Source organism: Harmonia axyridis, chromosome 4 (genome assembly GCF_914767665.1).
Source record: "Harmonia axyridis chromosome 4, icHarAxyr1.1, whole genome shotgun sequence".
Lineage (NCBI taxonomy): Eukaryota > Metazoa > Arthropoda > Insecta > Coleoptera > Coccinellidae > Harmonia > Harmonia axyridis.
The window spans coordinates 44,193,985-44,215,578 of NC_059504.1; the positions used below are offsets into that span (position 1 = coordinate 44,193,985).

The following is a 21,594-nucleotide window of genomic DNA, read 5'->3' on the forward strand; positions in this document are numbered from 1 at the left end:
TCCAGTCTTTTGCACTACCTCTAATACCCAGCTTTTCAAGTTTTATTAAAAGAAAAGGTCTGAACAAACAGTCATAAGCACTCGCCAGATCAACAAATAAACCCAACCCAAGTTTATCCTCCTCCAGAAGTCTTATAACCCTTTCCGTAAACTGATATAATGCAGTCTGAACAGATCGACCCTCCAAGTAGCCATGCTGAGAGTCATTAAACAGATTGCACTCCTTCATAAATATCAACAGTCTTTCACACATTACATGCTCAAATATTTTGGAAAAACTGGACAGTATACTGATAGGTCTGTAACTTTCAAAACAAGTATCATCTCCTTTTTTATAAATGGGTTTTATCAACGCTAATTTCAAATTCTTAGGAAAAATTCCAAACTTAAGAGAATTGTTGACTATATATGAAATGACACCTCTGTTTGAATTCCTCTCTTATACTCGGCCTCTTGTGTATGTCATTAGAGTCTCTCTGACCGGCCACAGCAGAGTGAAGATTGTTTTTCCTGTGTCTTGATTCCCCTCCATACAAATTTTATAATTTTTTTTTTTCTTCTTTTTCTAAATGTCTCAACCACAATCGAGCAACCCGTCAAGGCACCTACGTAGTGCCTCTTCCTCTTCAAGTCGAGATCCAGGGCTGGAAGCAACTCAATTGAATCAAATTCTGTCTAAATTGTCTGTACTGGACACTATCGCGGAGGATGTCGCTTCGATCAAGTTGGGTCAAGTTGACTTGAGCAAACAAATGTCGGCTTGCTTGGAGTCGATTGAAGCGCACAGTAATATACTGAGTCAGCATACCACCATGTTAGAAAAACACCATACTGAAATTGAATTACTTAAGGACTCTAATCACTCTCTGAATGATGACATTACAAATTTGAAGTTGAAATTTGATTGTATGGATGTTGGTGAGATGAGGAACTCATTGGAATTGCTAGATGTTGAGTTGAAAAATTGGAGAGCCAAAACAGCCGCTGAAGTAGGTACGCCACCTAAAGTCAACGCTATCGATTCCGGTGAGGTCCTGGAACGTGTGAGGAGAGCAAACAACATTCTTATCCGAGGTTTACCTGAGACCAATGGCGACGATACTGATAGATCTATCATCCTGGATGTTGTGGGCAGGTTGGATGTCACTGCGGTTTCCGAAGTTTCAGCCGTTGGTCGTGTTGGTGTGGTCAAAGATGGGTATCCTAGACCTATTAAAGTAGGATTCAGGGATTCTAGTCACCCTCGTAGAATACTGAGAGATAAGAAACTCTTATCTCAGCATCCAGACTATAAAAATTTGATCATAACGGACGACAAAACGCCACAGCAGTATAGAGAACTTCAAGCTGCTCGAATGGAATTGAAAGCAAAACGGTTGGCAGGTGAAACCGATCTAACCATTAACTACATTAAAGGCATACCAACTATTGTGGCGGTGAATACAGCGAATACACGGGAACAAAAAAACTAGAAAGACATCTAATTGAATGGCCTATCATATACTCGAATCTTGCCTCCTTACCTGCAAAATTTAATGAACTACTTGTATTGGTTCGAGAAATGCGCCCATCTCTCATCTTTATTACAGAAACTTGGCTTCACCCTGGGATCCCTGATGGTTGTTACAAAATACCTGGTTATTCTATCTATCGTAGTGACAGTGTAACTACCCCTGGTCATGCGGGAGTATGTACATATATTCTTGCTGACATTTTGAAATCCTATAATGTGACTGAATTTTCCCTCAATACACCGGGCCTAGATAATATTTTTATTGATATCCAATCGAAAGATATTTCACTTAGTGTAGGCTGCATCTATCGTCCACGCGCTTCTATATATGATCAACTGATATTTGACTTTAAATAAGAAAAACGTGATAATTACTGGGGACTTTAACTTCGGCGATATTCGCGAGTGGCCTCCGAAGAATCTGCCTTCACATGGCTCTCCTGCTTTTCGCTTTGTTGAGATGTTGAACAAAAGTAACTTTAATCAGGTTGTCAATGAGGCAACCAGATTCAGAATAAATCAGACCCCTACCACACCAGATCTGATACTTGTTGATGATATTGAACTATTATCCGACGTACAGTATCTTCCACCAGTGGGAAAGTCTGATCACCTTGTGTTGTCGACTAAAATTCAATTCCATACGTGTGAGAGAGCAGCGGTTCAGGAGAGGAAGATGAAGCTCACCGACTACGAGGAGGTTAAACAAATACTCTCGGAAATAGACTGGTCTACAATCCTGGATGGAACAGATGTGGATGTTATGTGGAATAAGTTCCACAGAATTGTTTTGGATATTGTTAGTAGGTGCACAACTGAAAAAGTCATTAGGTCTAACCCCAAAAAACCATGGATTGACGGCAGAATTCTTGGAATGATCAGGCTCAAGAAGAGGTTGTGGCAGCGCTACAGACGGAGTCATGCAACCCATGATTTTATAAATCATCGACAGTATTCAAACTACCTCTCCTCAACAATTCGCGAAGCCAAAAAATCTTTCGAGGGAAAACTAACACAGGCAAAAAATAGGAAAACATTTTATAGGTATGTTCGAAGCCAACTCAACTCAACCGTATCTTCGCCAACACTACGTGAAAACGACACCCTACTGACTGATCACGAGCGAATAGCAGAGATCTTCGCAGAAACATTTTCTGGAAACTTCTCGAGTGAACCGAATACTCCTTTGCCTCGAGTGAGAGCACCAAGAAATGGACACAGTTTAAGTGAAATAAAGGTGGATGAAGGAATTGTGGAGGGGCATCTTCTCGGTCTTGATGCGAACAAGTCTCCAGGTCTTGATGATGTCACGTCTACTTTCCTCAAGTTATGTGCTCCATTTGTCAGTTCACCATTGACTAAAATCTACAAGCTCTCACTCTCAACCGGAACTCTGCCTGAGTCTTGGTCTTACTCTTCTGTAACTCCTATTTTCAAAAAAGGAGATAAACATTGTCCTCGGAACTATAGACCAATCAGTTTAACTTCTGCAGTGCTGAAGGTTCTCGAGAGAGTCATCTCCTCAGAACTTCTGGAATTTCTGCTGACAAGCTCGGTTATTCCTAAAGAACAGCATGGTTTTATTCCGGGAAGGTCTATTTTAACCAATCTGTTGACATGTGTTGATACGTGGACTATTGAATTAGATCGTAAGAATCCGGTGGACGTTATCTATCTGGATTTCTCCAGCGCATTTGACAGGGTGCCGATTAGAAGGTTACTTCATAAAATGGAACACTTTGGTGTTCGAGGCCGTCTACTTGGCTGGATGGAGACATTCCTTTGCGGACGTTCCTTTTCGGTCAAGGTTGGTGCTGCGCGCTCTTCATTCAGGCCAGCTTCGAGTGGTGTTCCTCAAGGCTCAGTTTTAGGCCCTCTACTGTTCCTGCTATACGTCTCTGAGTTGCCCAGCCTGATATCATCCACTAGTGCTTGCTATGCCGATGACATGAAATTCTTCAACAACCCGTTTGAATTTAGTAGTGTCCTACAAAATGATTGTGATGCCATATTGAGGTGGACTGAAGAATGGATGTTACCCCTCAATCTCGCGAAGTGTCGAGTGTTACATCTTGGTCGAAACAACCCCAGAATGAAGTATTATTTAGATGGATATCCGATAGAATCTTGCGACTCGCATAATGATTTGGGTGTTGTAGTGGATAGCAACCTAACATGGAGTTCACATATATTGCACTGTACAACCAAGGCCAAGAAATCCCTGTACATGGTTCAAAGATGCTTCAATCGGTGTAGCTGCCAGACCTTGTCTTCTCTATATAAGACTTACATACGTCCGATACTAGAGTTTGCTGGACCGGTGTGGCATCCTACTTTCAGGCAAGATGAACTTCTGTTGGAGCAGGTGCAGCGGAGGGCGACCCGGATTCCTTTTGGAAATGTAAGACCAAGTTATGAGGAACGGTTATCCATGATGAAACTGGATAAATTCACAGACCGAAAACTTAGGGGCGATATGATCACTGCTTTCCGAGCTGTAAGAGGGTTCTTTGGAGTGGATTTATCCTCGCTTTTCACTTTCAATAGGAATCAACTGAGGGGACACCACTATAAATTGAGGAGAGAGCAATTTTTCATCCGAGGACGGGAATATTTCCTAACGAACAGAGTGTTCCTGCTTTGGAATGGGCTACCCTCCGGGATAGTGAACGCTTCTAGTGTGAACGTCTTCAAGAATAGGTGGGATGCGTGGAGGCGTGAATGATGATTGGCCAAGACATCTTCTTTTGTTTGTTCTTTTTTCTCAACTTGTGATTTTTTTTTTTTTTGTTGGAGAGAATATTTATTAATTTTTTTATTTTCTGTTTACAGGAGTGTGAATTTTTTTATTTTCCTTTGCATTGAGTTATATAGATTTGTCTCAACTCATTTGTACACTATAATAATAATAATAATAATCATGAAACTTCTTGGAACGTGTGGCACAAGGCTCAAATCAGTGTCAAACAGGACTCCCAGGTCACGAAAGCGGCTTCCAGTAGCAATCAGGTGGTCTCCAATATGATAACTTGAAGTGAGCGGCTGCATTTTTCTCGTGTGAGTCACTTTAAAGCACTTTCTCAAATTCAGAATAATCCCATTCCGTAAACACCATCCGTGGACAAACTCCAGACTTGATTGAAGACGCAAAACATCAGCAGTTCGACATATTCTCAAATAAAGCTTTAAATCATCCCCATAGGCCAAAATCTTGCTGATAAGATAGCACAGAAGATCGTTTATAAATATGACAAACAATAATGGTCTTAGATTAGATCCTTGAGGAACGCCAGTTTTGAGCTCATACTCGTAAGATTTGAAGCCATTATAAAATACATAATTCATCATCCCCCTCAAATAAGAACGCATTAAAATCAGAAAAGAAAGGGCTAAGCCAAATGATGGAATGGATATATCTTTAAAGACCAAAATATATTTTTTTTTTCAAAATTAGAAGCTAATCATATATACATGTAATTATACTAGAATCAATAGGCCCTTCTAAATCTCAACCCCTAAACTTACTTATTTTATTCTATAACCCTATCCTCCAATACCTGCTCCATCACCATTAATTTTTAAGTCACAAACATCGTTCTTAAGTCGTACTCGATTTATTATATTATATTATTTGGTTTCGCAAGTAATTAGAATTGTGTTTGTTTTTGCCGTTCAATAGTATAGTATTGCATTTAAATACTGAACCAAAACAATTGAATCCTCAAGCAGACGTAGATGTGTAAACTATTTCGATATTTTTTGTTATGTATAAGGAAAAAAAATGCTAAATGAAGTAAATCTAGTAAAATGATTTGAGATATAAAATTTGAGGACACTGAATTGTCTGTTGCCCTTTATAATGCATTCATGTTCGATGGAACATGTTTATTCAAGAAAATATAAGAAATCCTGACAACCCTTAACGCGATCCTATTGACATTTCAGTTTGCCTTGGTTAACTACAAAATTTTTCATTCCATCCATTCAACGCTCGAACACTAAATTAATATGTATTAACATATTGACATCGAAGCACAAAGCATACGTTAATCCAAGTGGAAACATAATGCAGTTAACTCTGCACAAAGCATACTTCAAGACATTTCTGAGGGTCTGTTATTGGATGGAAACTTCACTACGCGCCCTTGTGAACTCTCAAAAGGCTCACTGAAGCGGAAGATTTAAAAATTGCTACGAAGTAGAGTTCTATTGATATTTGAAAGGTCTTATCTAAATTAAATATTATACACTATGTCCGTAAAGTATGGAACAAATTCATTTTTAGCTTAACAGATCATTTTAAGAAAAAATCCTGAAACACGTTGTTTTTTTATTTTAATTTACCTTATTTTAAAATAATAATCTAATATACAGGGTGAATTACTTTTAAGTAATGACGCCACCGTCATTTTTTTCAAATGGAACACCCCCATTTTGTCTCAATTTTCCGATTACTCAAGCTGAGCTGATTCCAAAAATGTATAACATGTTGATTCCAATTGGTACAGGGTAGACAAAAATACAATAATTCTGTGTGTGCTCATAAAGTAACGCGTAACATTCTTTATTAGTTAAATCAACAATATTATCAAAAATACTTATTGTCTAGCGTCAATAAACAAATAATGACATTTCACAAAAAACTAGACGACTATGTTTTTTTTTTGAATTCATAAGAATTAACTTCTTTCATATTCTGACTGCAAGACCACAAGTACCAAACATGTTTGGAAACAGCTCATTTTCATTAATCTAAAAATGTAACAAACTACAGGGTGTTACATTCAAACCAATTGCCGCTAGACAATAAGTATTTTTGATAATATTGTTAATTTAACTAATAAAGAATGTTACCCGTTACTTTATGACCACACACAAAACTATTGTATTTTTGTCCACCTGTACCAATTGGAATCAACATGTGATACCTTTTTGGAATCAGCTCAGCTAGAGTAATCGGAAAATTGAGACAAAATGGGGATATTCCATTCAAAAAAATGACGGTGACGTCATTACTCGAAAGTAATTCACCCTGTATGTTAGATTATTATTTTAAAATACGGTACATTAAAATAAAAATCGACGTATTTCAGGATTATTTCTTAAAATGATCTCTTTAGCTAAAAATGAATTTTTTCCATACTTTACGGACACAGTGTATAGGATTTCATATGAATACTTCCAATGAAAATACTCTTAGTAGGTAGGTACTAACTGAAGTTTTTAAAATTAGAAAAACATAATGAATTGAGATTGTGTCAACTAGACTTCATCCAGTCTGAAGGACTAAAGCAAAATACTCCAAAACGACGAATTAACCAACAACTATGACATCATAAAGAATCATATCTCATATATCGGTTTTTTATACAGTTCTGTGATCCCTAAGGCATTTGATGAACGAACGCAGAAAGGATTAGCTTTCACGTTAGTGATTTCCTCCTTCCATTCATATTAACCGAAACATAAACTCCAAAAATTTTCGTTGAAAATGAGGAACCAAGCCAAAACATAAAAAAAACTATATCTTATAAAGAGCAATTCTGTTACAACTCAGAAGAAAATGATAATTATATCACGTTGACGAGTAAACATTGAATATGTTAACCCTTGGGAGTAAACAAAGAGACATCAAAGCAGGGGAGCAGCTTACGTTAAGGACATCGTAATTTCACCAGAGGCCTTTTCCGGTTTAGTGGATCAAGATTAATTCAGATCGGTAGGTATGAGAGGTTCCTTTTCTACAGTGAATCAAGACGTTCTAATTAAATTCTGAGATTTCAGATTCATTTTTGACCTCATGATTAAATAACTTTTTGATATTCAAGGTTTCCTTAGGATTATTTCCTTTTCAAATACTTCGTTATAGGATGTCGGGAACGTATTTCGCAGTGAGTCACTAATGCATGAATTCTGGGGAAACTCATTGAGGATTCGTTAATATGAAGAAGGAATATTTTGACTGAGAATAATAGTCAGACGCTTTAAAGCTTTATGAAAAATACATGACCATTTAAGCCATACTCGTACCTAAAGTATTTAAGCATCTGACTAAAGTTTTGATACATGGAAAGCATATGATGCTTTCGATATAACTTCAGAGTAATATTATACAAAATATACAAGGTGATTCACCGCGATGGACTATTATAGACGTTTATGGAAAACTAATCATAATGTTGTGCTAAAAATTTGCATGTTGGGGTTTGAAACAATGATCTTTCTCCATCAAATATTTTCAGATCTCTACAACTTCCGGTTATACCGGAAACAGACTCCTACGTCCTTATTTCAAATGACACACCCAGTACATTATTGCATCATTAGATAGCTTTTTTGATGACAATTTCAGCAGTAGGTACGCCATCCATTGGGTAAAAACTCAACGGTTCTTGAGTTAATGGGATTCTCTTGAAAAAAATGGCGACGACGAGGTCTCACATTATTTCGAATATTTCTGCAGAATAAGCTTTTTTCGAAAAAACCTTTTTCATTCTCGAATCTGAAAATACGTAGTATTATAAGACTGTTTGCGGTTTGGACCGAAAATGTACAGGGTGTTTATCAGGAGATCATGAACTTGGACAACTCCAATTCATCAAAACTAAAGATTTTCGAATTAGAACCTATATTTTTTATCATTCCAGTAAATTCTACGTATAAAAGGAGGAGGGGATTACTTAAGCAAACCCTTTACCTGAAATGAATACTTTGAGAGTTATCGAAGAAGATCTTCAAATGAGAAAAGACCGCAATTTATGTGTGGAGTAGTCTGTGACTTCCGGAAAACAAAAAAAAAACTAAAATTCGATGTTTCTATAACTTAATTTAAAATTTCGTTTACCCAAAGTATGGCATATTACTGAAATTGTCAACAAAAATCTATCAAATGATGCAATAATATACTGGGAGTGACTTAGAAATGAGGAAGTTTTATTCTATTTCCGGTATAACCCGAAGTTGTAGAGATCTGAAAATATTTCAGGGTGAGAGATCTTGTCTCAAACCCCAACATGCAAATTTTCAGCACAAAATTATTATAAGTTTTCCATAAACGTCTAATAGGCCATCCCGGTGTATAAAAATCAGCCATTCAAAAATAAGTACCTTAGAGTACCTCTTAATTTTATTTTTTAGAGACCTTTCTCATCTGGTATCTGCCCAGGTGTCATCAAGCAAACATTCCTGTAGATTCCTAAAAATCGAGTCTCATTTTTTTCCAGTAAATTACTTGCTTTCAAACAGTAACAAATATTTTTTCTAAATATAGAATGGCGAGACTGAATGAAACCAATACATTACAGTATTTGTGGGCATTCAAGCTTGAATACGTTGATTTCGTGATATAGTATAATCACGCATTTTGTGATGTATTACTCTTCTGCATTCTATACAACGATTGATCAACATTTTGTAGACATTTGGACTAATGGCCACATTACTGCTATAGAATGCTTCTCACATTATTATTGGTGTTTTCGATCATTACCATTATATCATTACACCTCAATTAATTATTCAGACCAGTTTCTGAACTGAAGTCTTATTGATGAGAAGAAGTAAGTTGAAATGTTTGTTCATTATATTACTTTTGAATAATCCCACGCGAAGAATTCCTTGGAAATTATATGGTTTATGCTTTTAGTGAATTGGAATTTGAAAACAGTGAAATTTTACATAAGGTTTTATTATTTGTGCTATCATACAAAATGAAAAATTTATTCAAAAATATATTCTGAATGTCATTTTTAGGAAAGATTAGGTTATATTATTTCATTTGGATCTCGTGATCAACATCAATTATATATATTTGTATGTTACCCATTTGAATTCCAACAAGTTTCATTTTCTCAAATAGTTCAAACATCAAAATATCATGTTTATGTTCACAATATATGATTTTTTTTCAGATACGCAAAAGAAATATGGGTTTTCAAATTTAACCATAAATCCAAGATAATATCTTTATATTCTAGAGTTAAATCGTAAAATGCTGATCCCATAAATTAAAATATATTCGTGAAAAGAAGGAAGCATTTTTTGATGAAGAGAAAGGATTAATCGAGACCAAAAATTTCGATATGAATTCTAAAAGAATGAACTGATCCCGCATTCTTTTCTCATGGAATTCAAATTAAATTCTTGACATAAATTCCGGACATTTTTTCCAGTTAACAAAAGGGGTTCAATTAAAACATCCAAGGGTAGAAATGTTGGAAAGCTAAGATAAGGGACATTTAATCTAATTTCTACGGAGAAGCTCGTTATTCCATCTTGAATCAGTAGATTTATAGTTCTTTCCCTAGAATGTAATTGTGTGCAGATTCAGATAATTGCAGATGAAATTCTTCCTTGGTGGAAAGTAACAAATTTCCTGAAAGTTTTCAGAAGCAGTATGTATTTCTGTATACTTTAGACATAAGTAGATATATTACGTCAAGGAGTAAAGTTCAGTTTGCTTACAGTGTTTCCTTTCGTCAGTAGATTCCAAGGATGTTTTGAATTTTTGAATTGGACAAAATAGCAAACAGAGGATTAGTATGGAAATTGAGCGTAGTAAATAATATTTCGTGTGAAATTTTCACATAAAGGTTAAATAAATTTTGCCTTGATATAGTCAGCAATAAATGTATTTATTATCCTGAACTGAAGGAACAGAAGGCATGAATTTTGTCAATTATGACTATAATTCTTTCTTCTTAAAAAAAAGAATTCGAAAATTTAAACCACAATTCCTTTGAATTGTGGATGAAGTTTTCGAATTTGTGTCGGCATATTTTTTTCCGAATTCACTCATCTGGTTTTAGGTAAGAACTTATTCAGAAAAGTTAAGGTACTTTGTGTTTTGTGACAAAGAAACTGCAACACCCAGAAGGAGCCGTTTAAATTTTTAATTTTTCTGGTAAAACATTGAAAGTGTTTACAATTTTTTTTTTTAAATTAATGTGTTCGTCCACCCTGATTATTTATACACTCCCCACACGTCTCGGCATTGATGCAATAAGATGGTCTATTTTCTTGAGGGATACTATCCCAAGCTACCTGTTCATCCTGTCTGACAGCCGCCAAAGTCCGTGGGGGCTGGGGTAAAATTCCAAGCCTTTGACCCATGATATCCCAAACATGCTTTATGGGCGAAAGATCGGGGGATCTGGGCGGCCATGGCAAAAGATTCACATGGGTCGCTTTGAAAAAGTTAAAACTCACTCTGGCAACATGAGGTCGGGCATTTTCTTGCTGAAATATTGGATTCTCAAGCCGGATAAGGTAAGAGAGAACATATGGCTCCACTATTTCTTGAAGGAAACGCAGCGCTGTCGTGTTACCTCGAATAAAGATTAAAGGTGACCTACTTGCATGTGCAATAACAACCCATATAATAACGCCTACTGTCCGGTGTACATGACGCTCAACATCAAACTGAGGTTCACGTCTTTCTCCCCGACGTCGTCTAACTCTCCTTTGGCCATCATGTGCACCCAAGGAGAATCAAGATTCATCAGAAAAGACGACCTGATGTCATTGCACATTTTAATGTTAATATTCCCTGCACCACTGTAATCGTTGCCGGCGTTGCTCAACCATCAGAGGTAATACGAGATGGGGGCAGTTCAAAAGACCTTATCCGGCGGTAAACCGTTCTGATAGTTACAGGTGACCTAGTTCTCCTAACCACACATCAGCCAAAGATCGAGTTGTCGCAAATCGATCTGTAATGACTTTAAGTCTTAGACGTCGATCTTGAACTTCATTGGTGCCTCTTTGACGTCCGTTGCCTACTCTTCTTCGTCTTTGGCTTTACCAAACCACGCTTGTAAACGTCTCATAATAGTAGTTGGATTTCTGTTCGTACGGTTAGCGATTTCTCGAAATGACAACCCCGCCTCCCGTATACCAATAACTCGATCGCTTTCAAATTCACTCAGCTGGCGATAAATTCCGCGTACACGTCCCCTAGGCATTTTGACAATGACTAAAGATCGACTTCGGATCTCGTCGAATAGCTGGTTTGTTGTGAAATTCAAAAAACTTGCAAAAAACGACTACAATGTTTAAGTATCAAAAATTGTTTACATGAAAAACCTTCACGATTTTTTTCTCCAAATTCAATCATTTACTCTTTGCTATACTATCTATGTTTTACAAAAAAAAAATGAAATTTAAACAGCTCCTTCTCGGTGTTGCAGTTCCTTTGTCAGTATATTTTTGACTTTGTAGTATAATGCACACATAAAATGAAACTGGCAACAGATATTGATACTTAAAGTTTATTCAACATCGCGAATGTTCAATAAAATATCTCATGGTCAAGTACTATCGAAATAGATCACCTTCTCGATGATTTATTTATAGGATATCTCATGCTACTTCCTGGTACATCGATGTCAACTGTTCAAATTTAGATCCGCTGGAATTTAAGAAGAAATTTACGAAATAATGGATGTTTTTTTGAGAGACAGAAGTATTTTTAGAATGAATTTCTTATCATTATAATGTGGTAGATATTTTCATGGCATTTGTTTCTTGAATATTACTTCCGGCATATGTCCACCGAGGCTATGAGTCACATAGGTAGTCTATTCGATCAGTCTAATTTTCCAAATAAATCTGGCCGCTTGGCGTTAATAGTGGCGTCCAATGCTTCAAGAGTTGCTGGTTTGTCGGCATTAACCAATTACTAAACAAAGCCCCATAAAAAGTAATCGAGAGGCGTTATTTTTTTAAAAGTAAATTTCAACAATTTGGAAGTGTTGTTCTGGCATTGAACGATTCCTGATGAATTGCCAAACCTCACTGAACAGAAATGTCACGCAATTTGACATTCTCAACTGTCAAACCATAGGCAACAACTAAGATGCATAGAATACCTGGTTCGATTTTGTTTCAGACTTTTTGAGAGACCCATCTGTTGCTTTGGTGGTCTGCTTCACCAGAGTGCTGTAAGGTGGCGTTCTTTAAAATTTTTCGAATTCCCGCATCTGCCTGGTGCCGTTTGAAAAGGAAATACTGATTTTAGACACTGCAAACATTCACAATAAATTACAATTCAGTTGATATCGAATTTTTACTCAAATGAATGGAATATAATGACAGACCATAGAATATAAAATATATATTTGTTCTATACTCAAAGTTCACAACAAGAGCGTAGAAATAGGGGGATACTGGGGGTAATTACACGGTGCTCCTAAATTGGGGATACAAATGAAAATGGCAGATTTCCGGATTATTTTAAGAAAAAAAGTCCTATAACATGAGTCCCCAAACATTTTGTTTTGAGATACATTTGTTGAAGTTCAAGTTATTTTCTCGTATAACCTTCCCTTCACAAGATATTTAATATGAATTGGCCATAGATATTCCAGTTTAAAGTTTTCACTATGTGATATGCTAATTTTGAATGCAAATCTACAGGGTGATATATTTTCTGGAAGGATGCCTGCTTCCTTCCTCCAAATCTATATTTTGGTGAATGGCTGTTAGTTTAGAAAAATGTAGAAAAAAACTCTGGTCCAGTACTACACTTTTTGGTTTGTTATAGTTTTGTCGTATCTGCTATCGATTTCGAGAAAAATCTCTAGTAATCCTCAGGAAAAACCAAATTATTTTTAAGATCCAGCTAGTAAGCTCTAATGAATGCATTAATTATAAGTTTTGGTATTTATTTACCTAATCTGTAGCGAAGATTAATAAGTATTTGATAAACTGTAAGACACACTAGAAACAACCTGTATATGGAAAGCAAAGCCTTTGTGGGCTCATATTCATTAAACTTTTTTTTCTCAAAATTATCCAAGTATTTTTTTATTTTCCTTCGTAACTCTTATTTGAGAACAAGGTAAGAACAACCGAATTAGTAACAACAAAAATTATTTCGAGTAATTTGGTTCAAACTTCATTATCAAACTTCTTTTTCTAACATTACAGATATGAATAAAAGTTGTCGTCAAAAATTTTTTTCGATTATCCCTCCCCAAGAAAAAAAAAGATCTACGCCCTTGGTTCACAAGAGTCGAGAATTGAGAGAAATGTCAAATGTAAACGATGTATGCGCCATCTGAAAAGCCCGCGATCCCTCGAAATCAAGTAGGTATAAATCCGAAAAATCTCCCGTTTTGTCTGAAAGTTTTACAGGTATAAGTAGACACACCAGGTATTCTATGCATCTTAGCAACAACCATCGAAAATTGTCTCATATAGCTATGATGTCTCAAAACCTGGTGAATGCACTGATTAGATTTTGTTTAGCCAATTTTGAGAATATTAGTTAAGCTTCGTTATGTCAACTATAGGTAGCGCTATTAACAAATAGTGACAAATTCTTGTTATTTCAAATATTTGAATTCATTCTAGTTAACGTTTTGTGAATATTTCACTGCAGATGCACCAAATCGAGATGGCTTTTCTTTGTTTATTTTTTTCTTGAACTTCCTAGGAAATACAAATATTCGCAAGATGATCATTCCTTGCACTTTTCTTTGGACACGATGCACATTCAATTAAACAAGATATAATATAGAAACAACTAGTTCCTCAAAATTTACTTACATTTGATTTGAAAAAATTTTGAAAACCTTTAGTGATATCGTATTTTTCCTGTCATTAGTGGATTTTATCTTTCGCCACAATAACATTCGGCACATTTTTTTTATAAGTTGATGAAATACATATTACAAACGTTTATTATACACAGGAAACTGATCCTTGGAGTTAATCTGTTGATTTGATACTTGATATATCAATCAAATTCAAATCAATACCAACGGGAAAAATATCGAAATGACAAGTATGACATTGCGGCGCCGCCACGAACTGAAACTAATATTCAATATTCTCAATTTGGTCGAATGTCATTGCATTAAAAAATTGACGAGTGCATACACCATGTTTTTAGACATCTTACATTTAGCTGAAAAAACACCCGTTATAATGAAAACAGAAAAACTATAATATTCTGTTGTGAGAGAGTAATAAAACTATAAAAATGACTACCGAACATTCCTAGTCTAGAAATCTATGCAATCCTATTGCCATTAATTAAAATACGAGATTCCATTGTGCAGTTTCCAATGAATAACGACTGTTTACACCTCTGTTGTCTGTGACTCGATGTCGTAAAATATTCCGATGGCGTATAACCTGAAATGGGTTTAATAATCGTAAACCAGCAGAGTGGAGATCAGGGTGGCATTTTTCGGTAGGGGGATGATGGACGGGGTGCGCGTATGAAGTAGGCGTTTCAATCTCAATTGTACCCACGAGCTCGGAAGAGCACGACATCTTTTTCATTTTCTTCGAGAGTGGCTGAAATGAGGTTTGAATGTGCGAAAAAGACAAATGGTGGATACATTAGCTGCCAACAGATTTACGACACATTCTGCGTTTGTATAATCGACTGAAGTATGCTTTCGAATATCTGTCTTTTACACCGCGTTTCCAAATTCTTCGATTATAATTATAACGGCCAATTTTATGAAGGGTTTTCCAATGAAAGGTTTCATTTTGAATAGCCCGATTTTGGCAATTGTCGCTTTGAAACTGTCATACTTTGACATTTGAAAAGTAATAACTACACCATTAGTTACGATAAACACTTCAACAACGTATTAAAAGCGATTATTATATAGCGTTATTGGATCGTTTAAAGGATAAAATCGTTAAAAAAAGGCCTCATTTGAAGAAAAAAGGTGCTGTTTCATCAAGACAATGTGCCGTTTCACAAATCAATGGAAACAATGTCAAAATTGCATGAATTGGGCTCCGAATTGCTTCGGCATCCACCGTATTCGCCAGAGCTGGCCCCCAGCGACTTTTTCCTATTCTCAGGCCTCAAAAAATGATCGCTGGAAAGAAATTCAGCGCCAATGAAGAAGTAATCGCCGAAACTGAGGCCTATTTTGATGCCAAAGACGAATCGTACTACAAAAATGGTATCGAAAAATTGGAAGACCGCTATAATCGCTGTATCGCCCTCGAAAGCAACTGTGTTGAATGATAAAATCGAATTTTGCCAAAAAAAAATGAGTTTTACTATGGTAGACTGGGGACTTTTCAATTGGCCTGTTAAATACGACCTATCGGCGATATCACAGATCCTGACTCACCAAAATGTAAAGGGTGTTTTTTTTTTTGAGCTCTAGAACTTTAAATTGCAATAAAACCACGATGGATTATTCGATTGACATGAATTTTATTTATCCGCAAGATAATCTTGTGGCATTACATTTTAATTATGATTTCTGGCATATGACGTCCAATTTTCGATGACTTTTTCCAACATTTGTGGTCGTATATCGGCAATAACACGGCGAATGTTATGTTCCAAATGGTCAAGGGTTTGTGGCTTATCCGCATAGACCAATGACTTTACATAGCCCCACAGAAAGTAGTCTAGCGGTGTTAAATCACAAGATCTTGGAGGCCAATTCACAGGTCCAAAACGTGAAATTAGGCGGTCACCAAACGTGTCTTTCAATAAATCGATTGAGGCACGAGCTGTGTGACATGTTGCGCCGTCTTGTTGGAACCACAGCTCCTGGACATCATGGTTGTTCTATTCAGGAATGAAAAAGTTAGTAATCATGGCTCTATACCGATCACCATTGACTGTAACGTTCTGGCCTCATCGTTTTTGAAGAAGTACGGACCAATAATTCCACCAGCCCATAAAGCGCACCTAACACTCAGTTATTCTGGATGTAACGGTGTTTCGACATACACTTGAGGATTAGCTTCACTCTAAATGCGGCAGTTTTGTTTGTTGACGTAGCCATTCAACCAGAAGTGCGCTTCATCGCTAAACAAAATAAAATGGACGTAGTGCGCGATACGTATTCCGCACAGAACTATTATTTTCGAAATAAAATTGAACTATTTGCAAGCGTTGTTCAGGCGTGAGTCTATTCATGATGAATTGCCAAAGCAAACTGAGAAATAATCACTTGACAGCTGTTAAATCGGTCGCCATCTTGAACAGTAATGCCAACTTGAAGTTATATACCTCGAAAAAAAACACCCTATATAAAATTCTTGCTTTCCGTTCCAGACTCAAAACTCCCACTGTATATGAAAGAGAGATTTCCATATCTAGTTTTGTTTCGGACAAAACAAAATGTCCCTCAGAAAAGTCCATGAACATCCTTCAATGTTTGACATAAACATGTTTATGTTCACCTTGAACTCGGCAGTTATCCACTCGTAGTATACGTACTTCCCATTTTTCCGATATGAAATATAAGACAATGACTTTCAAATACAATGGGCTCGAATAGGAAATATATTTCATCCCTAACACGCAATAACAGGAAGTATTGTATGTCGTTCGACATTCAGATCCGTATCGGAGAATATGAACCGTTCTGCCCTTCTTTACTATACAGGGATCGATACGAAAGTCGGACATATTGACGCTTCGATTACAGTGTTTAAATTCACGCAATATATATTTACTCGTTGGAAATTTGCATGTTGCATTCGAATCGGGATCGATGAATATCCAATTTCGACGTCTATTTGAAATTCACGTCACTATGTCTTTATGACAAACGGAAATTCGTCTATAGGACGTCGGATTGTTTATATAGATTGATCCAGACTTCATATTACTTTCTCGAATCGAGAATTATGTACAGAGTTTCTCAATAGGAATTATATTCCAGCATCTGTTAATCTTGTTTGATATACTAACTGACAAAGAAACTACAACACCCAGGAGCTGTTTTAATTTAATTTTTTTTTGGTAAAACATAGATAGTAAATTATTGGATTTGGAGAAAAAAATCATGAAGATTTTTTCATGTAAACAATTTTTGTTACTTAAATATTGGAGTCGTTCTTCAACTTTTCCAACAAACCAGCTGTTCTAGGAGATCCAAAGCTGATATTTAGTTGTTTGAAAAAATGCCTAGAGCACGTGTACGTGGAATATATCGCCAGCTAAGAGGTCGAATTATTGGTCTACGAAAGTCGGGGTTGTCATTACGAGAAATCACTAACCGTATGAACAGAAAACAAACTACTGTTATGAGATGTTGTCAAACGTGGTTAGATAATGCCCAAAATCGAAGAAGAGTAGGCACCGGACGTCGCAGGGGCACAAATGAAGTTCAAGATCGATGCCTAAGACTTATGACCATTAGAGACCTATTTGCGACAACTCGATTTTTGGCTGATGAGTGGTTAGGAGAACAAGGCCATCCTGTAACTGTCCAAACGGGATAAGGTCTTTTGGACTGCAGCATTATCGACCCCATCTTGTGTTACCTCTGACGGTTGAGCATCGCTGGCAACGATTACAGTGGTGCAGGGAACGTAAACATTGGAATGTGGAATGGCATCAGGTCGTCTTTTCTGATGAATATTCTCCTTGGGTGCACATGATGGTCGAAGAAGAATTAGACGACGTTGTGGAGAAAGATGTGAACCACAGTTTGATGTTGAGCGTCATGTACACCGAAAAGTAGGCGTTCTGGTATTGGGTGCTATTGCACATGCAAGTATCTAGGCCACCTTCAGTCTTTATTCGAGCTAACATGAAAGCGCTGCGTTACCTTCAAGAAATAGCGAAGCCATATGTTCTCCCTTACTTTAACCGGCTCTAGAATCCAATATTTCATCATCATGTTGCCAGAGTTAGTTTAAACTTTTTTCAAGCGACCCATGTGAATTTTCTGCCATGACCGCCCAGATCTCTCGATCATTCGCCCATAGAGCATGTTTGGGACATCATGAGTAGAAGACTTGGAAATTTACTCCAGCCCCAACGGACTTTGGCGGCTCTGAGACATGAAGTGTAGGTAGCTTGGGATACTATCCCTCAAGAAAAAATAGACCATCTTATTACATCAATGCCAAACTCAAATATTTCCACCAGATTTACTTTTTCCGAACGAGAAGGTGCTTCAAGACGACCCAAAAGTGCTTTAGTTTTGCGAAAAGTGACTGCAAAATTCTGGTAGAGAATTCTTACAATTTAAATGCGTTGTTTAAGGATGTAACGTTCCAATTTCAGTAATGGCGTAGTTTTTTATTATGAAATTGCAAAAGATGATAGCTTCAAAAGTGACAAAAGTGAACCTCGGTCTATGTGTATAAATTCCGCTGAACATCACCAAATCGTCATCGAAGGTGATCATGAAGGACTGAGCAATTTCAATGCTGCATGCAAAGTTGATCTATAAGCGGAAGCTAAAAATCTCTCCTCAGAAATAGACATGCTGAAGAAAATTATGAAATTTGGCTTCATTTGAAACATGTTACATCCCATTATCGATTCAAAGAACACTCTCAATCAGAAATTAATGTATCAGTGTATAGTTTAGCTCTGTGGCATGTTTCTATATCTTCGGGTTTTAAAGTTATCTTCATTTTTTCCCCAATCAGTGATATAATAGTTTGCTTTGTATTTTCATTGGCGATTTCCTTCACATTGAAAACTCTTAGATTATTCCTTCTTGATTGTTGGTCTAATAATTCATACCGTCTCTCAATGTTCTGTGTGGCTTTTGAAAGCCCTTCAATTTTTTCCTCAATCAAGTCCGATTTAGTAGAATATTTTACCTGGTTTTCATTCATATTTGTCTCCAGTGATTTAACCTCCTTTATTACCTTCGAAATTTTGTTTTCATGAGTTGATAACGTTTCGTTCACGATGCTTAGAATTATTGTCGACACCTGTTGTGTTATGGTTTTTATAAAGGAGTCTTCTTGCAACAGCTGTTTTATATTTACGCTCACAAGCCTGTTTATTTCTTCCACTTGATCTCTTGTTATAGGCATTCTGTATTAAATCGAAGTTATATTATACCTCTTTTATGTAGTTTTCTCCACAAAATAATTTGATGTATATTTCCAGAGCGTCCTTTATGGTATTAGTTGACCACTTTTTAAATTTGAATTCGCTTTCTGATAGCAAAAAAACTGACAATATCTCGGGAGCACAATCAATACGACTACTCGCTCATGTGTGTTAGAATCGAATATTGATTGATGATTGATTGATTGATTGATTGATAGTTTAGCTGAAACTCCTGAATGGCTTTGCTTATCGGTTATCGAGATTCCAAAGTTGATTACCGTTTTATTTTATATTTATTTTTATTTATTTATTCACTTTCAGGATACAAATAGGAATACTCCCAGAAAAGTATCATTTATATTACAAGAAACTATTTTAACAACATCCTATGGTGTACATAAGTGGCAACATAACATGAAACAACAAAATAATCACTGAAAGAAAATTCCTCTGATATTAATTGCATTATATTTGATATTAATTCATTTGTGATGTGAAAAAGATGTCATAAGTTTAGAGGGATGTGTGATGAAAGAGAAAGAGTAATGGAAACCCTCCTTTTCACATATAAAATGCCTCGATTATTTCTCAATTCTTTTTTTGAGGAGTGCGAAAGATTACACTGCATTCACTGTTCAACTTTCGGTATATTTTATTCGAATCCTTCCATAAAATTGGGAGGACTTTTATAGGTGAGAATAGTTCAGAGTTATTCAGAGGATATCAAAAACACTTACCTGTGATCTACTAAGCATATGCTTTCGCGGTTGCGGCACCTCACACGTTTGAGGTGCTGGTACAGGGTCAGTGGCGGCGGTAGAAGAGGGGGGCAACGTTCTAGTGCAGTCTGGTTCCGACCTGGAGTCCTTGAGTGTCGAATCTGATGCAGAAACGATACCTTGTCGCATCTCCAGAGTATCCAGGTGGTTGAGACTTCTAGATCGGACCTGGAATAAAAGATATAAACATTATTGAAATTTTCTGCGTATAAAGAAAGTTCGAGTATTCAATAAAAATATGTAATAAATAAAGAAAATTATAACAGAAATATAATGCAAGTATGAATCTGTTACATTTGGAATATATCTTGTTATTTCAAATAACTGAGTAGGACGATAGCGAAATACGTATAATGGAGGCCCCCATTCAGGTATTGAAATTGTTCAATTTTTCTCAGATTCAATTTCAGTAAATTTTCATTCATTTATAACCAATGTTCGAATAAAAAATTTCCCCAAAACAGGCAAACAATAAAATGCGATTATCTTTCAATTTTCGCCATTTCCTCAGTGAGAATATAAGTTGATCGTTTCAATACAATCTGAATAGTATCGATTTCCACGAAGCCAAGATGAATCCTAATTGGGAAAGTTCCAAGATGAGATGGAAATAAAATTCGAAGGGTTCGATAGAGGGCACAATTCAATATCGCGTAATGGATTCAACAAACTGCATCTTATAATTCGCTGATGATGTTTTAATGCTGAAACAACGAGGAAATGAAGAGGTTAAAATAAATATCGATTGGTTTCTCGGAGAAGTAAACTCATCGATGGCGAAATAATTGATGGGAAGAATAGATGATTCGAGAAACATTAATTATTGACCTTGAAGGGATCTTAATTTTGACGAAAAATTCAATTTGAAACGATAAGTTGAATGCTGGAAATTTTCGTGACTTAACTCAATGATACAAAATGGCGAATGCGCATTTTTAACATCAATGAAGTTTTCCATTTTGTAAAGGGTGTTTTTTTTGAGGTATATAACTCAAAGTTGGCATTACTGTTCAAGATGGCGACCGATTCAACAGCTGTCAAGTGATTTATCCTCAGTTTGGTTGGGCAATTCATCATGAATAGACTCACGCCTGAACAACGCTTGGATATAGTGCAATTTCATTTCGAAAATTATGGTTCTGTACGGAATACGTATCGCGCACTACGTCCATTTTATCGTCGACAAAATCGTCCATCAGAGCAGTTGAATGACTACGTCAACAAACAAAACTGCCGCATTTGGAGTGTAGCTAATCCTCAAGTGTATGTCGAAACACCGTTACATCCAGAAAAACTGACTGTTTGGTGCGCTTTATGGGCTGGTGGAATCATTGGTCCGTACTTCTTCAAAAACGATGATGGCCAGAACGTTACAGTCAATGGTGATCGGTATAGAGCCAGGATTACTAACTTTTTCATTTCTGAATTGAATAACCATGATGTCCAGGAGCTGTGGTTCCAACAAGACGGCGCAACATGTCACACAGCTCGTACCACAATAGATT

General features: G+C 36.4%; 1 protein-coding gene across 10 annotated transcripts in view; it reads right to left on the reverse strand.

Moving 5' to 3' along the window:
- The window catches only part of LOC123678563 (pleckstrin homology domain-containing family G member 5), a 363,969-nt gene that overhangs the window by 77,976 nt on the left and 264,399 nt on the right, over nucleotides 1–21,594 (reverse strand). For all 10 annotated transcript variants that reach the window (XM_045615665.1, XM_045615663.1, XM_045615664.1 and 7 more), the window contains one exon: nucleotides 20,048–20,257. In XM_045615665.1, the coding sequence (XP_045471621.1) occupies nucleotides 20,048–20,257 (210 nt within the window). The remainder of the gene's footprint in view (nucleotides 1–20,047; nucleotides 20,258–21,594) is intronic.